The sequence below is a fragment of the Schistocerca serialis genome, chromosome 8 (genome assembly GCF_023864345.2).
Source record: "Schistocerca serialis cubense isolate TAMUIC-IGC-003099 chromosome 8, iqSchSeri2.2, whole genome shotgun sequence".
NCBI lineage: Eukaryota > Metazoa > Arthropoda > Insecta > Orthoptera > Acrididae > Schistocerca > Schistocerca serialis.
The window spans coordinates 553513541-553534225 of record NC_064645.1 but is presented as its reverse complement, the minus strand read 5'-3'; the positions used below and the strand labels follow the sequence as shown (position 1 = coordinate 553534225).

Sequence of the window (20685 nt, the reverse complement as noted above, 5' to 3'; positions counted from 1 at the left end):
AGTTCATAAAAGTACCTATTAGTAACCATCTCTTCTCACAGGTGGGAAAAAATTCAGAACGTAGAGTTGGCCATATTGACGAACATCCCAAACAGTCTTGCCAATCGGATTTTCGTAGTACATTGAAATGCTGCTACATTCGAAGATGAACAATACGGAATTTGTATTTACTTCGTTGGATAATGTATGAAAATGGAGTGGTCGAAACTCGGGGCGGAGAAAAAAGCTCGTCTTCCACCTTTTTTTAAAAAATTTATGTACTGACGCAGAGGTTTTGGCGCCAGTATTTATCTTTGTGCCTGCAAAGCATGCCTGTGTAGCGCTACATATATTCGATGGCATAAGTTAGTTGTGGCGGCACCTATCAACATTTTTCAGAACTTCCGCTTACTTTGCACTCGATTCTAAGCCGCAGGCGGTTTTTTGGATTACAAAAACCGGAAAAAAAGTGCGGCTTAGATTCGAGTAAATACGGTAACTTAAACTAACTTACGCTAAGAACAACACACACACCCATGCCCGAGGGAAGACTCGAACCTCCGGCGGGAGAGGCAGCGCAATCCGTCACATGGCGTCCTAAACCACGCAGCCACTCCGTGCGGCTCCTTAGCAGTGCGGAACTAGTTAACTTAAAGGCAAAGATTGTGTTAGTTGTGGCTACTTGTCTTTACATTAATTCCTAACCGTCATTGTGTCCCAAGCAGACATGCCTCATTTACTTAATGTTAGATAAGTTTTAACCCCATCACCATCTTTGCAGCCACTGATAAGATAATCGATGCTAACACACCGTGTAGTGACACCCAGAAGCTCAAAAATGCCCTGAGAATATGAGTGGTTGATACGAAGCTCAGCGACTACATTGAGAACAGACACTTCACTAATTATATCATTTGTGAATAACAAAGAATCACAGCTAGAGGTAGAAAGTTCACAAAAAATCACGAAAATTCGTTAAACATCACAGTTCTCTCGTCGTTTCATACTCAGGTTAGTATGCCGCCGTCGCTGAGGTGTGAATTTTGTGTGGGGTTGTAGACACAGGTTTTTGCACGTAGCAAGAAGATGCTTAAAACATCAATGTAGGCCTGTACTGTGATAGTGCCACGCGAAACATCAAGGGGTCCAAGCCCCCTCCATGAAAAACACGACCACAGCATAACAGCTTTGCCTCCGAATTTTGCTTTTGGCACTACACACGCTGGCAGAAGACGTTCACCGAGCATTCGCCATACCAACACTCTGCCATCGTATCGCCACATTGTGTACCGTGATTTGTCACTCAATATAACGTTTTTCCACTGTTCAATCGGCCAATGTTTACGCTCTTTACACCAAGCGAGGCGTTGTTTTGCATTTACCGGCGTGATGTGTAGCTTACGAGTAACCGCTCAACCATGATATCCAAGTTTTCTCACCTCCCGCCTAATTGTCAGGGTACTAGCAGTGGATCCTGATGCAGTTTGGAATTCCTATGTGATGGTCTGGATAGATTTCTGCCTATTACACATTATGACCCTCTTCAGTTGTCGGCGGTCCTTGTCGGTCAACACAAGAGGTCGGCCTGTACGCTTTTGTGCTGTACGTGTCCCTTTACGTTTCCACTTCACTATAACATTGGAAATAGTGTACCAAGGTTTGTTTCGTAGTGTGGAAATCTCGCGTACAGACGTATGACACACGTGACACCCATCACTTGACCATGTTCGAAGTCCGTGAGTTCCGCGGAACACCCCATTCTGCTCTCTCACGATGTCTAATGACTACCGAGGTTGCTGAAATGGAATACCTGGCAGTAGGTGGCAGGACAACGCACCTAATATGAAAAACGTATGTTTTTGGGGGTGTCCGGACACCTTTGATCACACAGTATATATATATAATTACTCAATTGTCAAGGCAAATTGATCTGTTAAGGTAAATCTTTCGTTGTAACTCTTATATTTATTCAAAATACGAGACACTCACTGCGAAAGTTGTTCTATTGTTTTTAATAAAACTATTAAGACCTCTGTATGCAACTATAAATCCGATTTACACCACACAACGTAGGGAAGTTAAGATATTATAATTGATAGTAGCGAACCCGGCAGTGCTTCGCAGTTGCTAAGTATTTCCTTCTGCACCCACTCTCTGTCCATCTCCTCCTGCCCCTCTCTTTTTGTATGTCCTGCTCTTCCTCCATCCCTTTGTACATTTCCTCTTCCCCCCTCCCCGCCCCCCCCCCCTACTTGCAGTACATGTCTTCCACCCACCCGTCAATCTTTCTCCATCTGCTTCTCACCCCCTCTCTGTCTGTTTCCTCCTTCCCCATCTCTCTTTGCATTTCTCCCCCTTCTCCTCTCTGTCCATCTCCAGTTTCCCTCTCTCTCTGACCTTAAGCCTTGTTTGTAGTTAACAGAAACGGAACCCCGATAGGGAAATGAAGACACTTAAAATGAATTCATAAATCAGTTAGGATCAAAATGTAAGGGGTACAGGAGGAATGTGCAAAACTTCTGGATCAGAGAGGACGGTAGCTTCACTGACAGTGTTTTGCATAGTTTTAATCCATAACCAGGTGGGTTTGCAAACCTTCAGATGACACAGATTCCATAGTAGTACTCAAATCATAAGTCGATAAGCTATAAAAACAACATTCCTGTTTCCTCTAAAAACTGAATGTATCGAAGAAAACAAAACAGCACAATGTTGTGTACACAAATTTTGTTTAAATTTATGTAGAAGGAGCATGAATATATATGGAAGAGGCCATTTGTCTAATGGTTAAAGTGCCCTGGTATCGAATTTAAAACTGACTTTGAGAAAAAGAACGAAATACCACATTTTTACAGCACAGCTTTTCCTTTCCCACAGTCAGATTTAAGAGGAAAAATGTACATAGTTGTTAAGAAAATATGTAGCCTATGTCTGGCCGAATGTTACCTGAACATTGCGTAAAAAATAGAAATGACACTGTCAAGAACTTTCCAAGTATTTGCTAACAATGTTTCCGTTTACATATTGTATACTCGTATATATTTATTCAACATATATATAAAAAGAATATAACCTACGTCTCTCCAAACATTTATTAGAAAATAGCGTAAAAATTTGAAATAAATAAGTTAAGAACTCTTTAAACTTCTTACTAAAAATTTTTATACTTGTTAACAATTTTTATAACACATACATTAAAGATGCGATCATTTGAATTAAATCGAACAAATTTTTTCCACTTTTGATAGATGAGGAGTGTTCACAATTTGACCACAGCTTTCCCAAAGTTCTCGCCTCTCAGCATACCGATGAAGGCTTTGGGAGTATTGGCAAAGCCGTGGCTCACAGTTTCCCTGTACTTGAGTTTACCCTCTTTTTCCCACTGCTGCAGTTGGGTGATTCCCTCGTCCCAGCGGTCGTGCCACCGAGTATAGGAGCAGCCCACAATGCGAAGTTGATTGGCAGCAAACGTGATCGGCACGGTGACCAACTTTTGGGACTGAGACTCATTGTACTGAGAGATGGCGCCGATAACAGTGATGCGACCACGGTAGCGCATATGGCTGATGACCTTAGTGCTCATGTCGCCCTCCACGTTGTCGAAGTACACGTCGACACCATCTGGGGCAGCTTGCTTCAGAGCGGTGGACACGTCTGTAGTCTTGTAGTTAAACGCGTGATGGAAGCCCAGCTCCTCTTTTAACCATTTCACCTGAGAACAAGAGACATGTATCATAGCAGTACAAGATGTTGCTTGAACTTGTTTGTTAAGTTACTTACTTATCCCAGACTTATATTAGCTGTGAAAAACAATGAATTCCTGTCTTGGTGTAAAAAAAAATATATTCTTATAAAACGACAGTTAAGTAGGTTAACAGATACGGTAAATTACCTGTGGAGAAATGCTCTTCTCGGAGCTCAAAAATATGTGCCATTTTAAAAGATTCTTACAATAAAGTGGAGAATCAGCTGCTTCAATCCACATTACACATTCCTCACCAAAAACTTTGGAATGCTAGTATATTCATGCCATTTTAACACAGAAAATTGTAAATCCCTCTAATCAGGGTCTCTTCATACTTCATTTCCATCTCACTACGACTGTTTGTATTAGCCTGTTTCCCACTGTCTCCTTCTTCTCCCGTTGATTTACATAATATCCCACTGCCACTGTCTCTTGTTTCACTTACACTGTCTCCTTTACTCTTTCTTGCGCATTGCTATTGTGTCCACCATACCTCAGCAGCTCAAAAGTTCTGGGGATGCAAATTAATACTTGGCATATACCCCGAATTTAAAATTTCGGTTTAAAACATGCCCTCCCCTATACATACTTGTTAAAGTTTGCCGGTCTGGTGAGGTGCAGATCTACCACCCCACCACGTCTATGTAAGGTCTCCACTCACCTGTATTTTTCGTTTCCACTATATCCTCTCTCTTTTACTCTCACTGCTTCTCTCTCCTACCATGTCTCTTTTACTGCCATTGTCTCCCAGTGTCCATCAGTATCTCCTCTCTCTCCTTTTGATTCCCGCACATATTCTCTTCATCCACCTCTCTTCCAACATCTCTCTCAGGCTGACACTATCTCACTTCCACTGTCACCGTCTCTGTGCTGTTCTCTTTCAGCGCAAAAAAGTGTGACTAGGTTCCAATGCTAAAATTTCCAATGAGGAAGGCGGAGTGAGGATTGAGACACCTGGTTCCCCACATTTGTGTCAGAGTCTTTTAAGAGGAATATATTCACCATTTTTGTGCTCCGACACGAGTAATTCTCCTCTACTTCTCTACTTTTACCTGCTAAAGCAATGTGTGCTGCTTATATAAAACGAAATCTATAGAACAGTAAAGTTTTGACTACTTATGCCGGCCGGGGTGGCCGAGCGGTTCTAGTCGTTACGGTCTGGAACTGCGCGACCGCTACGGTCGCAGGTTCGAATCCTACCTCGGGCATGGATGTGTGTAATGTCCTTGGGTTAGTTAGGTTTAAGTAGTTCTAAGTTCTAGGGGACTGATGACCTCAGCAGTTAAGTCCCATAGTGCTCAGAGCCATTTGAACCATTTGACTATTTATGTCTATCGACGAATTCAAATACTTTGATACATATCAAATACAAACAAGTACAAAAAATATAGATTAACACTTAATGGTTTGATTTTCATTTTTTCTTGGTGCTTTGGTCATAAATCGCAGTTCAACGAAAACTTACGACTTATGATTTGTACCTTGAAAGGGTAAAAATGTTCTAAGAAATATTTTAATAAATTTGCAGTCTCTCCAGATTTCAATATTTTTTGGCAGTCATTTTAAGTTATTTTCAGTTATTTTGAGACACTTTTTACCCAATTTTTTGTCACTACATTATCACTTACGGCATACATTTTTATTGGTGAGAAAATACTGACTAAAAACATAGTTAGGCGTCTTCAGAACCACAGAAATTTGATGGAGTTATTGGACCAACAACAGAATTTGCTGGACTAACCCAGAAGGCCAACCCTCCATTGATCAATGAGAGCCAAGAATTCTTGAAGAGTACATCTCACAAATCAGTCCATCATCCCTCAGTTGTCGCCTGAAGATGAAAGCATGCCTCATTTCAAAGCGTCCTATGGACTCAATACAACCCAACAGAATGATGTACAGTAATCTGAGTATGTATTTGTCAGGAATAATCTCGAATGAACTAACAAAAGACGTTAAACACCATGTGAGTGCCAGTATGATGTACGCAGATGTTGAGGTTGTTCGATGTCTCCTCTTTCCAATGTCTACATTATTACACTCCTGGAAATTGAAATAAGAACACCGTGAATTCATTGTCCCAGGAAGGGGAAACTTTATTGACACATTCCTGGGGTCAGATACATCACATGATCACACTGACAGAACCACAGGCACATAGACACAGGCAACAGAGCATGCACAATGTCGGCACTAGTACAGTGTATATCCACCTTTCGCATCAATGCAGGCTGCTATTCTCCCATGGAGACGATCGTAGAGATGCTGGATGTAGTCCTGTGGAACGGCTTGGCATGCCATTTCCACCTGGCGCCTCAGTTGGACCAGCGTTCGTGCTGGACGTGCAGAAAGCGTGAGACGACGCTTAATCCAGTCCCAAACATGCTCAATGGGGGACAGATCCGGAGATCTTGCTGGCCAGGGTAGTTGACGTACACCTTCTAGATCACGTTGGGTGGCACGGGATACATGCGGACATGCACTGTCCTGTTGGAACAGCAAGTTCCCTTGCCGGTCTAGGAATGGTAGAACGATGGGTTCGATGACGGTTTGGATGTACCGTGCACTATTCAGTGTCCCCTCGACGATCACCAGTGGTGTATGGCCAGTGTAGGAGATCGCTCCCCACACCATGATGCCAGGTGTTGGCCCTGTGTGCCTCGGTCGTATGCAGTCCTGATTGTGGCGCTCACCTGCACGGCGCCAAACACGCATACGACCATATTTAGCACCAAGGCAGAAGCGACTCTCATCGCTGAAGACGACACGTCTCCATTCGTCCCTCCATTCACGCCTGTCGCGACACCACTGGAGGCGGGCTGCACGATGTTGGGGCGTGAGCGGAAGACGGCCTAACGGTATGCGGGACCGTAGCCCAGCTTCATGGAGACGGTTGCGAATGGTCCTCGCCGATACCCCAGGAGCAACAGTGTCCCTAATTTGCTGGGAAGTGGCGGTGCGGTCCCCTACGGCACTGCGTAGGATCCTACAGTCTTGGCGTGCATCCGTGCGTCGCTGCGGTCCGGTCCCAGGTCGACGGGCACGTGCACCTTCCGCCGACCACTGGCGACAACATCGATGTACTGTGGAGACCTCACGCCCCACGTGTTGAGCAATTCGGCGGTACGTCCACCCGGCCTCCCGCATGCCCACTATACGCCCTCGCTCAAAGTCCGTCAACTGCACATACGGTTCACGTCCACGCTGTCGCGGCATGCTACCAGTGTTAAAGACTGCGATGGAGCTCCGTATGCCACGGCAAACTGGCTGACACTGACGGCGGCGGTGCACAAATGCTGCGCAGCTACCGCCATTCGACGGCCAACACCGCGGTTCCTGGTGTGTCCGCTGTGCCGTGCGTGTGATCATTGCTTGTACAGCCTTCTCGCAGTGTCCAGAGCAAGTATGGTGGGTCTGACACACCGGTGTCAATGTGTTCTTTTTTCCATTTCCAGGAGTGTATGTATCTAAATGATACAACATTTAGTTGCTTAGTGTGGTGCAGCAGTAGGGAGAAAATTTCAGTGGGTAAAAGTGCAATGCCAATAGTTTTCACTGTACATGAGACAGTTTTCAATACAAATGTGGCATTATTAAATATACATTATTAAAAAAATTATTATTGTTGTTTTGGCGCTTGGAGGGCACTGATTGTTATATATTATGTTGACTGATGGCAAACCTAAAGATAATGTAAGCTGAGAAGAGTGATGGATTACTGTTTACAGGATGACTATTTTTTACTTATATATTTACAACGTTCTCAAATACAATGTTTTACTAGTATGATTTTTAATACTATTTGTATGTAGTAATGACGATGATGATGGCAGAAGGGAGAGGGTGAAACCCAGTGCCAGCACACAATTATTAACTGAAATTTAAAGAAGTATGAAATAAAGAATTAAGTAATTAAAAAATACAAGAAAGTACTAAATGTTATGAAAAGTTATAACGAGCAACTACATAGTGTGTGACACTTTCTGAATAATTCGATTTAGTGTAGTAAACCTTAGCTTAGTTTTACTATGTTTGTGTGTGCATCTCGTCTTCATTTCCTGTGTGTGGTATAGTATCTGAATCAGTGTCTGCGTTTGTATTTGTGTTGTTTACTATCTACTACTGATCTATCAGATGTGGAGCCTATCTTATTCTAGCGTGTGGTCTCTCCTGTTTGTATGCCACATATATCACTCGCAATACTTTGTATTTGATGTCGTTTATAGAGTTCCAGTCATCCTGTCTGCGTATTAAGTGTCCTATGTCTTTTCTCCTGACATCGGTCTTATATGTCCTAGGGTATTGCAGATGAAAATAATGCATTCAAGTGAGCCATTCTCGTCATAGGCGCAAGTGTGAGTCTGTTTATAAAAGTAATGGTTCGGAAATCGCTCTTGGCAAATTCTACAGAAATCATAATGGTATCATATGGAACACAGGGATGGTGAAAGATATATATTTTATGATTTAACACGACTGTCACGTATTTCATGATTTTAGTTTGTGTTTCCGATACGTATTTCGGACCGAAATATTCTATGTGAGCAGTTTCAATGTCACTTGACGATTTTCGTTTGGTCTGAGGCAGCAGTTCCGTCCCAAGCATGTAATGTTGTTATATAAATGGAAACCGTATTCGAGCTTGTAAGAAATATAGAAATGCAGCACTACACAACGGAGGTGACAAAAGACGTGGAATAGCGATGTGCACACATACCGATGGCGGTAGTATAGCGTACACAAGGTTTAAAAGGGAAGCGCATTGGTGGAGCAGTCATTTGTAGTCGGGTGATTCAAGTGAAAAGGTTTATGGCCACACGACTGGAATTAAAAGACTTTGAATGCAGAATGGTAGTTGGAGAGAGACACATGAGAGATTCCATTACGGAAATAGTTAGGGAATCCAGTACTCTGTGATTCACAGTGTCAAGAGTGTGCCAAGAATATTACATTTCAGGCATTATCTCTCACCATGGACAGCGCAGTGGCTGATCCCTTCACTTAACGACCGAGAGCAGCGGCGTTTGTTTAGAGTTTTCAGTGCTAGCAGAAAGGCAACACTTCTCGAAATAACCAAAGAAGTCAATGTGGGACGTACGACGAACTTTTCACTAGAACAGTGAGGCGAATTTTGGCGTTAATGGGCTATGGCTGTAGACGACCGCAAGACACTGCCTGCAGCGCCTCTCCTGGGCTCGTGACCATGTCGGCTGGACCTTAGACGACTGGAAAACAATGGCCGCGTCAGCTGAGTCTCGATTTCATTTGGTAAGAGCCGATGGTAAAGTTCGAGAGTAGCCACACAAAATCATGGACGCAAGTTGTCAACGCGAAAGGCAAATTGCAAGCTGGTGGTGGCTCCAAAATTGTGTCGGTAGTCTTTACATGAAAAGGACTTGGTACTCTAGATGTTCGACTACCTGGAGACCTTTTGCATCCATTCACTGACATCAAGTCCCTAAACAACGATGGCATTTTTATGGATGACAATGTGCCGTGTCGGCCGGCCGCGGTGGTCTAGCGGTTCAGGCGCTCAGTCCGGAACTGCGGGACTGCTACGGTCGCAGGTTCGAATCCTGCCTCGGGCATTGATGTGTGTGATGTCCTTAAGTTAGTTAGGTTTAAGTAGTTCTAAGTTCTAGTTGACTGATGACCACAGATGTTAAGTTCCATAGTGCTCAGAGCAATTTGAACCATTTTTTCTTTTGGTGCCGTGTCACCGCTTCATTATTGTTCGCTGTTGGTTTGAAGAACTTTTTGGACAACTCGAGCGAATGGTTTGGCCACCCAGTTCGCCCTACATGATTTCCACCAAACATTTATGGACCATAATCGAAAGGTCAGTTTGTGCACAAAATACTGCACAGGGAACACTTGAGCAATTATGGACGACTATAGAGGTAGGACTCGTATGTCTGCAGAGGACTTCCGAAGACTTGTGAGCCCATCAATTTCGAGTAGCTGCGCTGTCCCCGGCAAAAAGAGATCCGACACGATATTGGACGTATCCCATGACTTTTGGCACCTCAGTGTAAAATACTTACGTACTGAGAGAAATTGTTTTACTGGTGATCCATGACGCAATTCCTGTAAATGTTCAGTTTTCATTACGCCTACATCGCCAAGAAACTGAAAGCGCTGAAGATGTAAATCCTATATGACTAAACAGTTTTGCTGAAAATACTTCTACTCCTTACGTATGACAGGTAGGAGATGATGATGATGATGATGTTTGGTTTGTGGGGCGCTCAACTCTGCGGTTATCATCGCCCGTACAAATTCCCAACCTTTACTCAGTCCAAACTCACCACATTCATGAATGATGATGAAATGATGAGGACAACACAAACACCTAGTCATCTCGAGGCAGGTTAAAATCCCTGACCCCTCCGCGAATCGAACCTGCAGACAGGAGCAACAAGATTGCTGTCAAAGACTACAATGTTCTGCCTGCTACGGGATATCATAATGGCAAGAGGTGCAGAGTGTATTTGTAAGCTTTTTCTGGAGAACTAATTTTTGATGGGATAGAAGAAGACATCATGCAATAACAGCTTACAACTTGTGCTGTCCATTAAACTTAACTTTCTGGAAAGTATCGAGCAAGTAAGTCTGTCTGTCCCTATGTGAAGTATGCGAATGAGTTGCTCAATTTTGTCCTTGAGAATTTCTAAAAGTTATAGGTTGTATGGGTATCAAGATGTTCATTTAATCTCTTTCTAAAATACTTATGTATAAAGAAATGGTCGTTGTTTTGGAATATCTTTGATATCCGGTGTGATAGTTTATTTTTTGCTTAGAAACCAACATTTTTACTGAATTGTTTGAAAATTTTGTCGCTTTATACGAGACGCCCCAGCAAATTCCAAACTCTTCTTCTTACAGTCAGTGATCCGCTATGTAAGCACTGTGTCATTGTCGTTTATAGCTTTTTATGAAGGGAACTTATTTTTTTTAAGTTATATCCATTCCATCCTGCAGTATGTTTCTTGTTATTAGTTTCTTTTCTCCAGTTCTGCTGCAGGTAGCTGTAATTTGAACATTGTGCTTATTATGTATTTGTAAACAGAAAGAATTTGCGAATGGAGGAAGCAAACTGAACGCAACTAGACTATAATCTTCCTGATTACAGGATTATCTTTAGATATAACAAACATTGTCTTCATACATGCAGTAAATCCAAGTTCATTGCTATTCACTGAAGAAGTGCAAACCTACGATTATAGTATTTGTATATTTAGAGATTACTTTTGACACGATTGGCTGGAATACACACACTCTGAAATTGTGAAGGTAGCAGGGATACAGTACAAAAAGTGAAAGATTATCTAGAAACTATACAGGAACCAGACTGCAGTTACAATAATCGAAGACATGAAAGGAAAGCGGTAGTAGTAAATGGAGTGAGACAAGGATGTAGCCTATCCCTGATATTATTCACTATGTACTTTGAGCAAGTAGTAAGTTTGTCTGTTGACAAAGTAAAGCTATTTGAGAATGAAAGAGACTGGGAGTGGGACCTGCATGAAATCGATAGGAGTTATGTAACTGATATGAACGAAAGCAAAAGATGGATAGTGTACTGTTGTCGAACAGAATCAGCTGATGCTGATAGAAATAGATTAGGAAATGAGACACTAAAATCAGTGTATGAATTTCGCTATTTGGTCAGGAAATGAACTCGTAATGGCCAAAAGGGTATAAAAAGAGAGGGTACAAAAAGCTTACTGGCAATAACAAGAAACTCATTTCAGTAGAAGCGATAATTGTTACCACAGGACGGAAATCTAGATGGAAGTGAATGTGGATTATAATAGAAAGTAGTGCTACATAAGACTGCTGCAGATTAGTGAGCTTGATAAATAATTAATGTGGCACTGAATGAAATTCGAAAAAGAAGAAATTTATAGCACTACCTCACTAGCAGAATAAATCACTTATTTTTCGAATTCTGAGGTATCAACGAATCATCCCTTTGTTAATAGGGTGGGGGTTATAGAGAGAGATCAAGGCTCGAAAACAGCGTGCAGGGTTAAATGGATATCTTTTGCAGTGGTTATGTCGAGATGAAGAGGCATGCACAGGATAGAGCAGTGCAGCTTATGAATTGAAGACCACAACAGCAGTCGACTTTTTTTTTATTTCCAGGGTTTCTTTATTGTTGTCTTTAAATTGTAGAACTGTAGCAGAATTGTATCGTCTGTGAAAGTAACAAAGTTACCACAAGTACTAACATATCAGGTATGTGATCTGTGTGTGATACGAAGAGTAATGAATCAGGTTTGGAACCCTGTGGGACTTATAATTGTGTTGAGTCCTCACTCGAGACGTAGGTGGTAGGGAACCAGTGGCACCGCTGTGGACAATTCTACAATATTAGTTTATTATGTCATCAATTCTACATGAGGCAGGCACGCCTGTTCTCATGAGCTCTCGTCGGTGCCGGGCGATGCTGCGTCAGGACTTCAGCTCAGCGACGAAGGCAAGGCCACGGTCATTTGCTACGACGGCGCTCACCAGTCCCAACAAGCCAGGCGACGGCCGTGCCGCTCTTTGCTCCGTGATGATGGAGGCTGTTGTGTGCGGGTCTCGACCTGCGCCCTCAGACGGCCGGTGGACAGCGGCTGGCGTCCTGATGGAATCCCTCTCTCCCTTAGTGTCGGCGACAGCATCGAGAACATCGAGTTCGCCACAACAGCTGGAGACAAGAAGAACCGCATACCAGTTAAGAGTGTTGCTGCTACCGCACTTGTCGACGGACCTTGTGTTTTCTGTGGTTGTAGACTTAATTTTAGTATTGACATTAATGATACATTTGATCATGGTAATGGTTGGCTCACTGTAGCCATTGTACGTGGAGGTACCGGAGTTCCTAACGTACCTGAAAGTTTTGTTGATAGAGGCATTATTGCCTATCGTACGTACCATATTGCAGAACTGGCTAACAAAGACTTTGATAAATCTGCTTATATGTCGCCTTCTGCATTGTCTTTGTATACTCGTAATAAGAGAAAAATATCTGTAAATGAGTCTGTATTCATTTGAGTTAAAGGTAAAGGAGTATGTGAATATGTGAAGTTTGTGGCACCGAGTCACATGGAGAACCCAGTGTGGTGGCAGGCGCAACCTGGTCTCGAACAAGAGGCTACTGTTGGCGCTGGCCAGCCGCCTCTCAGTCTGGCGGTGCTTCGGCGTTGTGATGAAGCTACTCAGAGATGACCAAGTCCCATAATCGAATGAAATCCTGTCCTCAAATAGAGCCTCTTTACTGTTGCTGCGCATTTGTTTCTCTAAAACCTGGTGTCCAGTCATGTCGCCCGTAACAACGAGACTCACTCGAGTGTGGTGCCAGCTACCTGCTTCCTACATTGTTCCTTGCTGTGCGGGGCAAGTTACCGCTGTGCTCCGCTACCCTCGGTATGGAACTCATTTGTGCATGTGTTATTGCGCCCTACATGTCGACATAACGTAGCTGACAGCCACTGCTGTTATCGCAACTGTAATATCCACGACTATATTTTATTCAGAACAATATTCACGACAGCATTGTGTGTGGAATTTGAGAGAACATTCTCGTGATATTAATGAAAAAGGATTTCATCGATAAAATAATAATAAATAATTATTGTCAGTGACATAATTTAATTTTCTGTGAAAATCACATCTCAGACAATACTCATGGAAAAAGATAATGGAAATCTTCATCTTTCATTATCTGTGAATCTTCCAGAATAATCCTTTTTCGAACTGTTGTAATGATCGGACGCGATTAATGTCTTGTAGCACTGAGGTCGGTAAAAAACTGCATTATGTTGTTAAGTAATATTTGAAAAATAGAGTTCCCGTGTAATTGTAATCAATACGTCTGTTCGAAATTTTATTTTAATATGAATCTCGCCCTCTATAAATGTTTTCAGTTAAGCTACAATGGAGCGCAAGCATTAGCGCTATTGATCTACAGCGCGGATTATTGGTAAAATGCTGAATAATGAGTGATTAACATGGAGAAATACTTTGAAATGTTAATCCATATAGTTAAGGTACAGAAAAGATTTAATGTATATTATTTGTTGAGAGTGAACAACGCCTGAACCAGATTTAATGAGTGATTGTCTTATGTTCGCCGCCATCTTAGTGAAATATTGCAGCGGCAGTTTTAAATCAAAGTACGAGTACTAAAGACACATGAATCTTGATGATCAATTTTCGCGAAAATAATTGTGTATTTGTGGCCCAGAACCCACACAGAAATCATAAATTCGACTTAGATTATCAATAATCTTTAAATATGGTGCAAACAGCATCTTACGTGATGAAATTGTTCTCTGCTAATGCATAAAACCTAATTATTTCGTAAGAGGAAGGAAAGAACTCATTAGTGTTGTGCACGTGTGGTATTGTGTGTGAAAATAGTTCGTTTTGTTTAAGGAAAAATGTTGTAACCCGGAATAATAGTTCGCCAAATGGTGTGAGATCACTCTTGTAAAAAAAAAAAAATAAATAAATAAAAAAAAAAATAAAAAAAAATTGTGCCAGTTACAGTGCTTGTCAGACATCATTGGTACACGTTCCCAGAGGGAGATTTCTTTAACTGGAAAACTATCATCATCTGGGAAAATCAGCGTTTAAATTAAACCTTATGTTACATTGATAAGTAACTAGTTTTACTGTAATCTTGCTGAAATTGTACAACACGCAATCAAACCACAATATTCCGCACTCCACATTGGCGCCCAACGTGGGGCCACAGTACACAACATTTACTTACAGTTGCAGTGAACCATAGCAAAATATTAATATTTATGTTATTTCCTTTTCATGTATCGTTGATAGTCCGACACAGGAGAACTTACAGTACATATGGGTATGTCATCTGAAATGTTGCGAGGAACATCCAAGAACAATTAAGCCGAGCTGTCCATCGACGGCTGACAAAAGGAAGGAAGAGATGTTCATGATAATGTTCCATCACGCATGGAAATGGCAGTGGTTGCTACCGTATGTGTGTGTTTGTCATCTGAAATGTTGCCAGAAACATCTAAGAGCAATTGAGCTGTGCTGTCTATCGACGGCTGATCAAATTTAGGAACAGATGTTCATGGTAATGTTCCAAGACGTATGCAATTACCATTGGTTATTAGGGAACAGATGTTCGTGGTTAATGTTCCCACAAGCATGCAACTGGCATTGGTTGTGAGTGTGCTTTTGAAATTTGCAACACTTCGTTTGACAGTGACAACAGCCTTAAGTAGCAGTGCTTCAGTATTCCGTCTGCGCACCCATTTTTGCTATTGCTATTTGTATATATGTGTTAGCTGTAAGGTATTTTGTGGCAAATATTGTTATTGTGTGTGTGTGTGTGTGTGTGTGTGTGTGTGTGTGTGTGTGTGTGCGCGCGCGCGCAATATTAGTGTCAAACATGGTCAGACCAAAGAAGCAAGTATAGTCGAATGAGCAGGCTGACGCAGAATTGGCATTAGACCCTCAAATAGATCAACCTTCGTACACTTCAGTGCAAGTATGTGGAATGTAAATATTGATGTAACGGCTGTACGATACGTGACTGCCATCCTCCGACCGATAGTGCAACCATATCGGCAGCATAATGGCGAGGCGTTCGTCTTCATGGACGACAATTAGCGCCCCCATCGTGCACGTCTTGTGAATGGTTATGTTGACCACTCAAACAGCTCTTCACGAAATTGTACTGAGGAATCGGCAAGGTTCAGCTGCTGTCAGGTATCATGACGTGATCTTTGGGCCCTGTGCGCGGTCGTTGCGAGGTCTGTCGGCCCAGACTTCGTACTGATGGGCAATGTTCGACCTCATTGAGCATGGGTGATTGATGTTTTCTTGGAAACGGAAAATATTGCACGGATGGCGTAGCCTGCTCGCACTCCCGATATCAATCCCATGGAGCATGTCTGGGATGCGCTAGGGAGACGATTTGCATCAGCGTCAGCATCCACCAGCTACTCTCCAAGACTTGCCAGCAGCTCTGCAGGAAGAATGGGCATTTTTGCGTAAGTATGAGTCTGACGACTTCATTCACAGCTCACCCCGTCATTGTCAGGTCTGTATTTGCTGCCAGAGGTGGTCGCCACCCCATATCGAGCAGATTAACCAGTTGTCAGAATGTGTGTGCAAATCCATTAATTTCGAAAAAATGAAGAACATTTTTGTCTATCGTTATGCATATTGCAGTTATTTATGTTCTACATGCTTTATATTGTTTCTACTTTACCATTACATGTTTATATCGTTTTGCGGTAAAATAAACGCAACCATGCAAAAATTTAGGTTTGTTGCTTTAATTTTGGACACAATTGCATATAGAAATACAGTAAATCCGCGCCAATTCAGCCAGTGATAGTACAGACGCCTTCTGGCATCTAACTCGTGCAGCAAGCGGGCGTTCTTTGTATCAGTTAGTAGTCGGCAGTTTTTATGTGCAAATATTTTTGTCTTTGAATGCGTTCTCTGTGAAATATGGTTATCACGGAAAAGATGCGCTTGTGCAGAAACTCTCTTTTGTATAAAATGACTGTTTCTTGTGAATTTTTGATCTGATGGTAACAAACAGAAATGTGAAATAAAACACAGCAAAGCGTCATAGTGACAAATGTTCTGTACCACGACATTACATCCAGGCCCTCTGTTTCATCACTTCACAAAGAAGACAATGAGTCTGAACTTTGGAACTATCACGCAGATTATAAAATTTTGCTCATAATATTCGCCTTTTATGAAATTTAGTCTACGTCGTTCTTTGCATTTAATTTTAAGCGTGTTTAGAAAATAGCAGTGTCCTTTGCTGGAGAATATGTAATTCAGAATCATAACTGCAAGAGTGATTCTTACATAAAACAAAAAAAGGGGACATTACGACTCGCTTGCAGCGCATAGCTGCACGGAGTGGCCAAGTGGTTTGAGACGCCATATCAACCATATCAATATCACGGACTGCGCAGCCCCTCCCGTCGGAAGTTCGATTTCTCCCTCGGGCGTGTGTGTTGTTCTTAGCATAAGTTAGTTTATGTAGTGTGTAAGTCTGTGTACCGATGACCTAGGCAGTTAGGACCCTTAGGAATTCAAAAACCTTTTTCTTTTTTTTTTTTTTTTGAGCGCATCAAAAATTAAATATCCACGAGCTCCCAGGTAAGTAATCGTTATCCATTTTCTAGAGCTTACACGGAGTCTTCAAACCGATTTCAAGTGCTAAGAGTTGATAAACTGATAGTCCCCTTTCTCACGCATCCGCGTTATCATTTCTCCTGTAAGTGGCGCTCATCCCATCACCATATAAGGTATTCTTTCGTCCCGAGTCCGCGGCAGCACGACGCACAATGGCCGATATTGACGGTGTTTGGCCATTTTCTGACTGTAATCCTTTTTACAATGATATCCAAAAACAGTTAGTCCATGTGTTGATGAAGATGTCACATACAGTTCTGTAACCAATTAGCGAAGCTTTTTGTGCTGGCATCTAATTTTAGAATTATAACGTTGAAGGAATAAGAGAAAGCTACACCCATACTTCCTGTACACATTATGCACATCTAGTACAAGAAAATAATATATACAGGCGTCGCTGTGCAGGCGCTTTGTTTCTAAATTAGAACTCATTTTCTACAAATGCACTACCGCTACCAGGGTTTAAGACATGTTCCTAGAACCAGAACCCCGATAAGATAACAAGTATATGAATAAAATCGATATCAGGAGACACGAACTACTACAATATGACAGAATCAGATCTGGTGAAGTTACAGTTTTGGAAAAACACGTTCTTGCGACATGGGCGTCAAGTTGATGTTGCTGTCTATATTTGTCAAACCAAATCCTAGGATATTAAGCCGTTGCAGTAGTGAAAACTCTCGGGTTTAGAGTCACATATAATCGCACAATGTGGCGAACGAGACAGTTAATTACTTACGTTGAAAAATGCACCCACAGCTATGATTCGGTAAAACCTGCGACAGCATTCTTCTTGGATTTACGGTGATTTCAATTGCTCTGTTGCATTTGTGAGAACATTTTTCATGATTGCGGAATATCATTACCTAGCCTATTTTCAAACATAGCAGAGACACAGGCACGTTGCCCATAGGGGCACTATGGCATATTGATATTATTTCCTTAAACTTTCGTTAGATTACCTCACCAACCGAGGTGTTTGGTGATAACAATAACATCGTCTTCACAAACTCGCTAGTGTTTTCTTGTTAATGAAAGTAAATTTTGCTTGCTCAATACATTTTGTTGTGTACTCCAAGGTACCGCTCTCACGAAACAAGTAAGTTCGACGGTATTCCATAGATAAAGGATTATTTTGACGTTGTATTCGACGATAAATGTTTAAAACGTTTTCGTAAACGAACTAAAATAATTCCGATATGACTATGGGGTACAATGGCATACTTAAATAGAGGCACATCATCCCACATGGCCAACCTACCCCCGTTGTCTTTCTCTAACTGATTACCCTTATTAACTTTAAAAATCCAACGCAGTGAAAGTAAGAAAATTGTGCCCTGAATTGATTTTAAACTGCTAACATTATACGATATTTGATTTATCTTTTGGTTCCTACCAAAACCAATAACATGTCGTCAACTAAAATGATATGAAATATATTAATCTGAAATTATTACGTGATATTGCAGGACATATATTTTGAAGTATCACATTCACGTCTAACTTCGAAGATAGTCGTGTTTTTACACATCGTAGTTCTGGGGTTTTGCTTTTAGGATGGTTCAAAATTTTAAAAAAGAAACATCAAGTAAAAGGAAACGAAAGATCAAATAGGGAAGTGAGCAGAGAGTTCAACATACCTAGAAAAATGTTAGAGAGATATTGTAACAAATTCAAAGATTTAGAACCTTCTGAAACGCAAACGAACTTCTGGCAGGGATTTGCATTTACAAATAGATTTCTTATTTTTGTAGTGATGTACTTAATATTTTAGTTACTTTAATAATAAAATCAAATATAATACAAATAATGTATGAAACAAAGTTTGCTAATAACTTTCTGAAAGGTTTTTGTTCAAGGATTATTGAAATAGGGCCTATATTCCAAAGACAAATCCATGATACAGATATCTGAACCTAATCAGGTAATCTTGTTTGAAGAGTATCTTACCAAGGCTAGTGTCATGTACTTTGGCCTTTCAAGAAACGAAGTTCCATGGTTTGTCTATACCTATGCTGTTGTCTTTCAACGCAAAATACAGCGATCTAGGACTGAATTTGGAATAGCGGGACCTGACTGGTTTTCAGGATTTCTGAAACGACATCCAACACTCTCCACTCGACCTCCTCATACAACTAGTTTGGCACGATGTAGTAGTTTCAACATCACAACACAGTCTTGTTTTTCGACAACCTGAACAACGTTTTGACGAGACTGAAATTAACGACTGGTGACATCTAGAAGGAAGATGACACTGGAATCACTACAGTTCATAGGCCCCACTGAATAATAGCTCGAAGGAGACCACATCAAGTAGGAAGGATAACGCCTGCTGAAATATCCACTTATCACTGAGGCTTCAGTAGTTAGTGCAACTGAGGATAACGTGCAGAAACCAGTTTCTTGAAACACATGCAACATTTTGTATCACAGATTCGATGTTTCGTAGATCATCATTGCTTGGTACTAATTAACACTCAGAATTCCCATTTATCAGCTGAAGCTTTAGATTTTTCTTAAGGAAAATAGTGGTACAATTTTGTCTTCAACGCAAAAGCTGCAAGCGGTGGACACATCTGTTATGTGTAACAAATGACGTGACAGGTCATTTTTATGAATCTTTGAACTGTGTGTAACAAATGACGTGAAAGTACTATTTTATGAATCTTTGAACTGTGGAGATGCATTCGGACAATCAGCGTCTTCTCATTTGGTTTCTAAAGATATTTGCCTGTATAAAGTGATTGTCAATTTTCTTAAGAGTATAAGGAAAAATCTGTATCACTTATTATTAAATTCAAGAAGTAGTGTGAACTAATAACATAAATGTCTAATTTACTCATCTTTTTGTTTGTTAAACATTTGCAGTGGGAAAAGAAGTTGATGACTTGAGTTTTCAGTTCTGTAAATACACATTTACGTATATTCTATGTACAATTATACGTTCTGTGAAAACATGTGTTCTCGACGACTAAATACAGTACAAACTCTGGAGACCAAATAAAACAAACAGGCTGTAAGGCACTGTGATAACACTCCAAATGCAGAGTCAAAGGTTAATTCCAAATGCGTGCCTATCACTGAGCCTGAGGATAGCATCGCATTCTGTGAGATAAGCATAATCTAACTTCTCAAAGTATCTGCAGAATCTTGAATGGTATCTTTATCTGAAGCAATACTACACAGTCAATCTTTGTCGTGTGCACAACCCGGGACACACTGGAGTGCCATGTTCTAGTTGTCCGTATTCCGTAAGTATTTTTCCAGTACGCAATGTTTGCAACACAGTCCCGATAAAACAAATATTATTTCTTTCAGTACGAATATACAACAGCCACTCCATATACAGCAAATAAGGAAACACTGAAACACATAATTTAGAACAGCAGTTTACTTCTGTAACACGTTTCCACACTATTTTCATTTGTTTTTGAGTAAAAAGTGCCCGTCTGCTTGGACAATACACCGATTATTTCCCTGATATATATTTATCGCTTTTATTAAACTGCAGCAAATAATTGTAAAGCTCCATAATGAAGATGAGGAACTTGGAAAGTAAAGCTGCGAGGGAAGGTCATCAGTCGTGCTTGGGTAGCACAGCTGGCAGAGCAGTTCGCCGAGAATGGGAAAGGTCCTGGGTTCGGGTCCCGATCCAACAAACAGTTTTAACGTACCAGGATGTTTCAACTCCAAACCTATTTCTTTCTTCATTTGTGTGGCCATAGTGTCCGTAGTTGCTTTATAACTCTTGAGGGTATTTTTGT

At 41.3% G+C, this 20685-nt stretch overlaps 1 protein-coding gene across 1 annotated transcript in view; it reads right to left on the bottom strand.

Moving 5' to 3' along the window:
- Positions 1-3189: 3189 nt before the first annotated feature.
- LOC126416683 (prostaglandin reductase 1-like) overlaps positions 3190-20685 on the bottom strand; it is a 279661-nt gene continuing 262165 nt past the window's right edge. Inside the window, exon 4 of the mRNA XM_050084487.1 lies at positions 3190-3550. Coding sequence (XP_049940444.1) covers positions 3239-3550 — 312 coding nt within the window. The 3' untranslated portion in view covers positions 3190-3238. The remainder of the gene's footprint in view (positions 3551-20685) is intronic.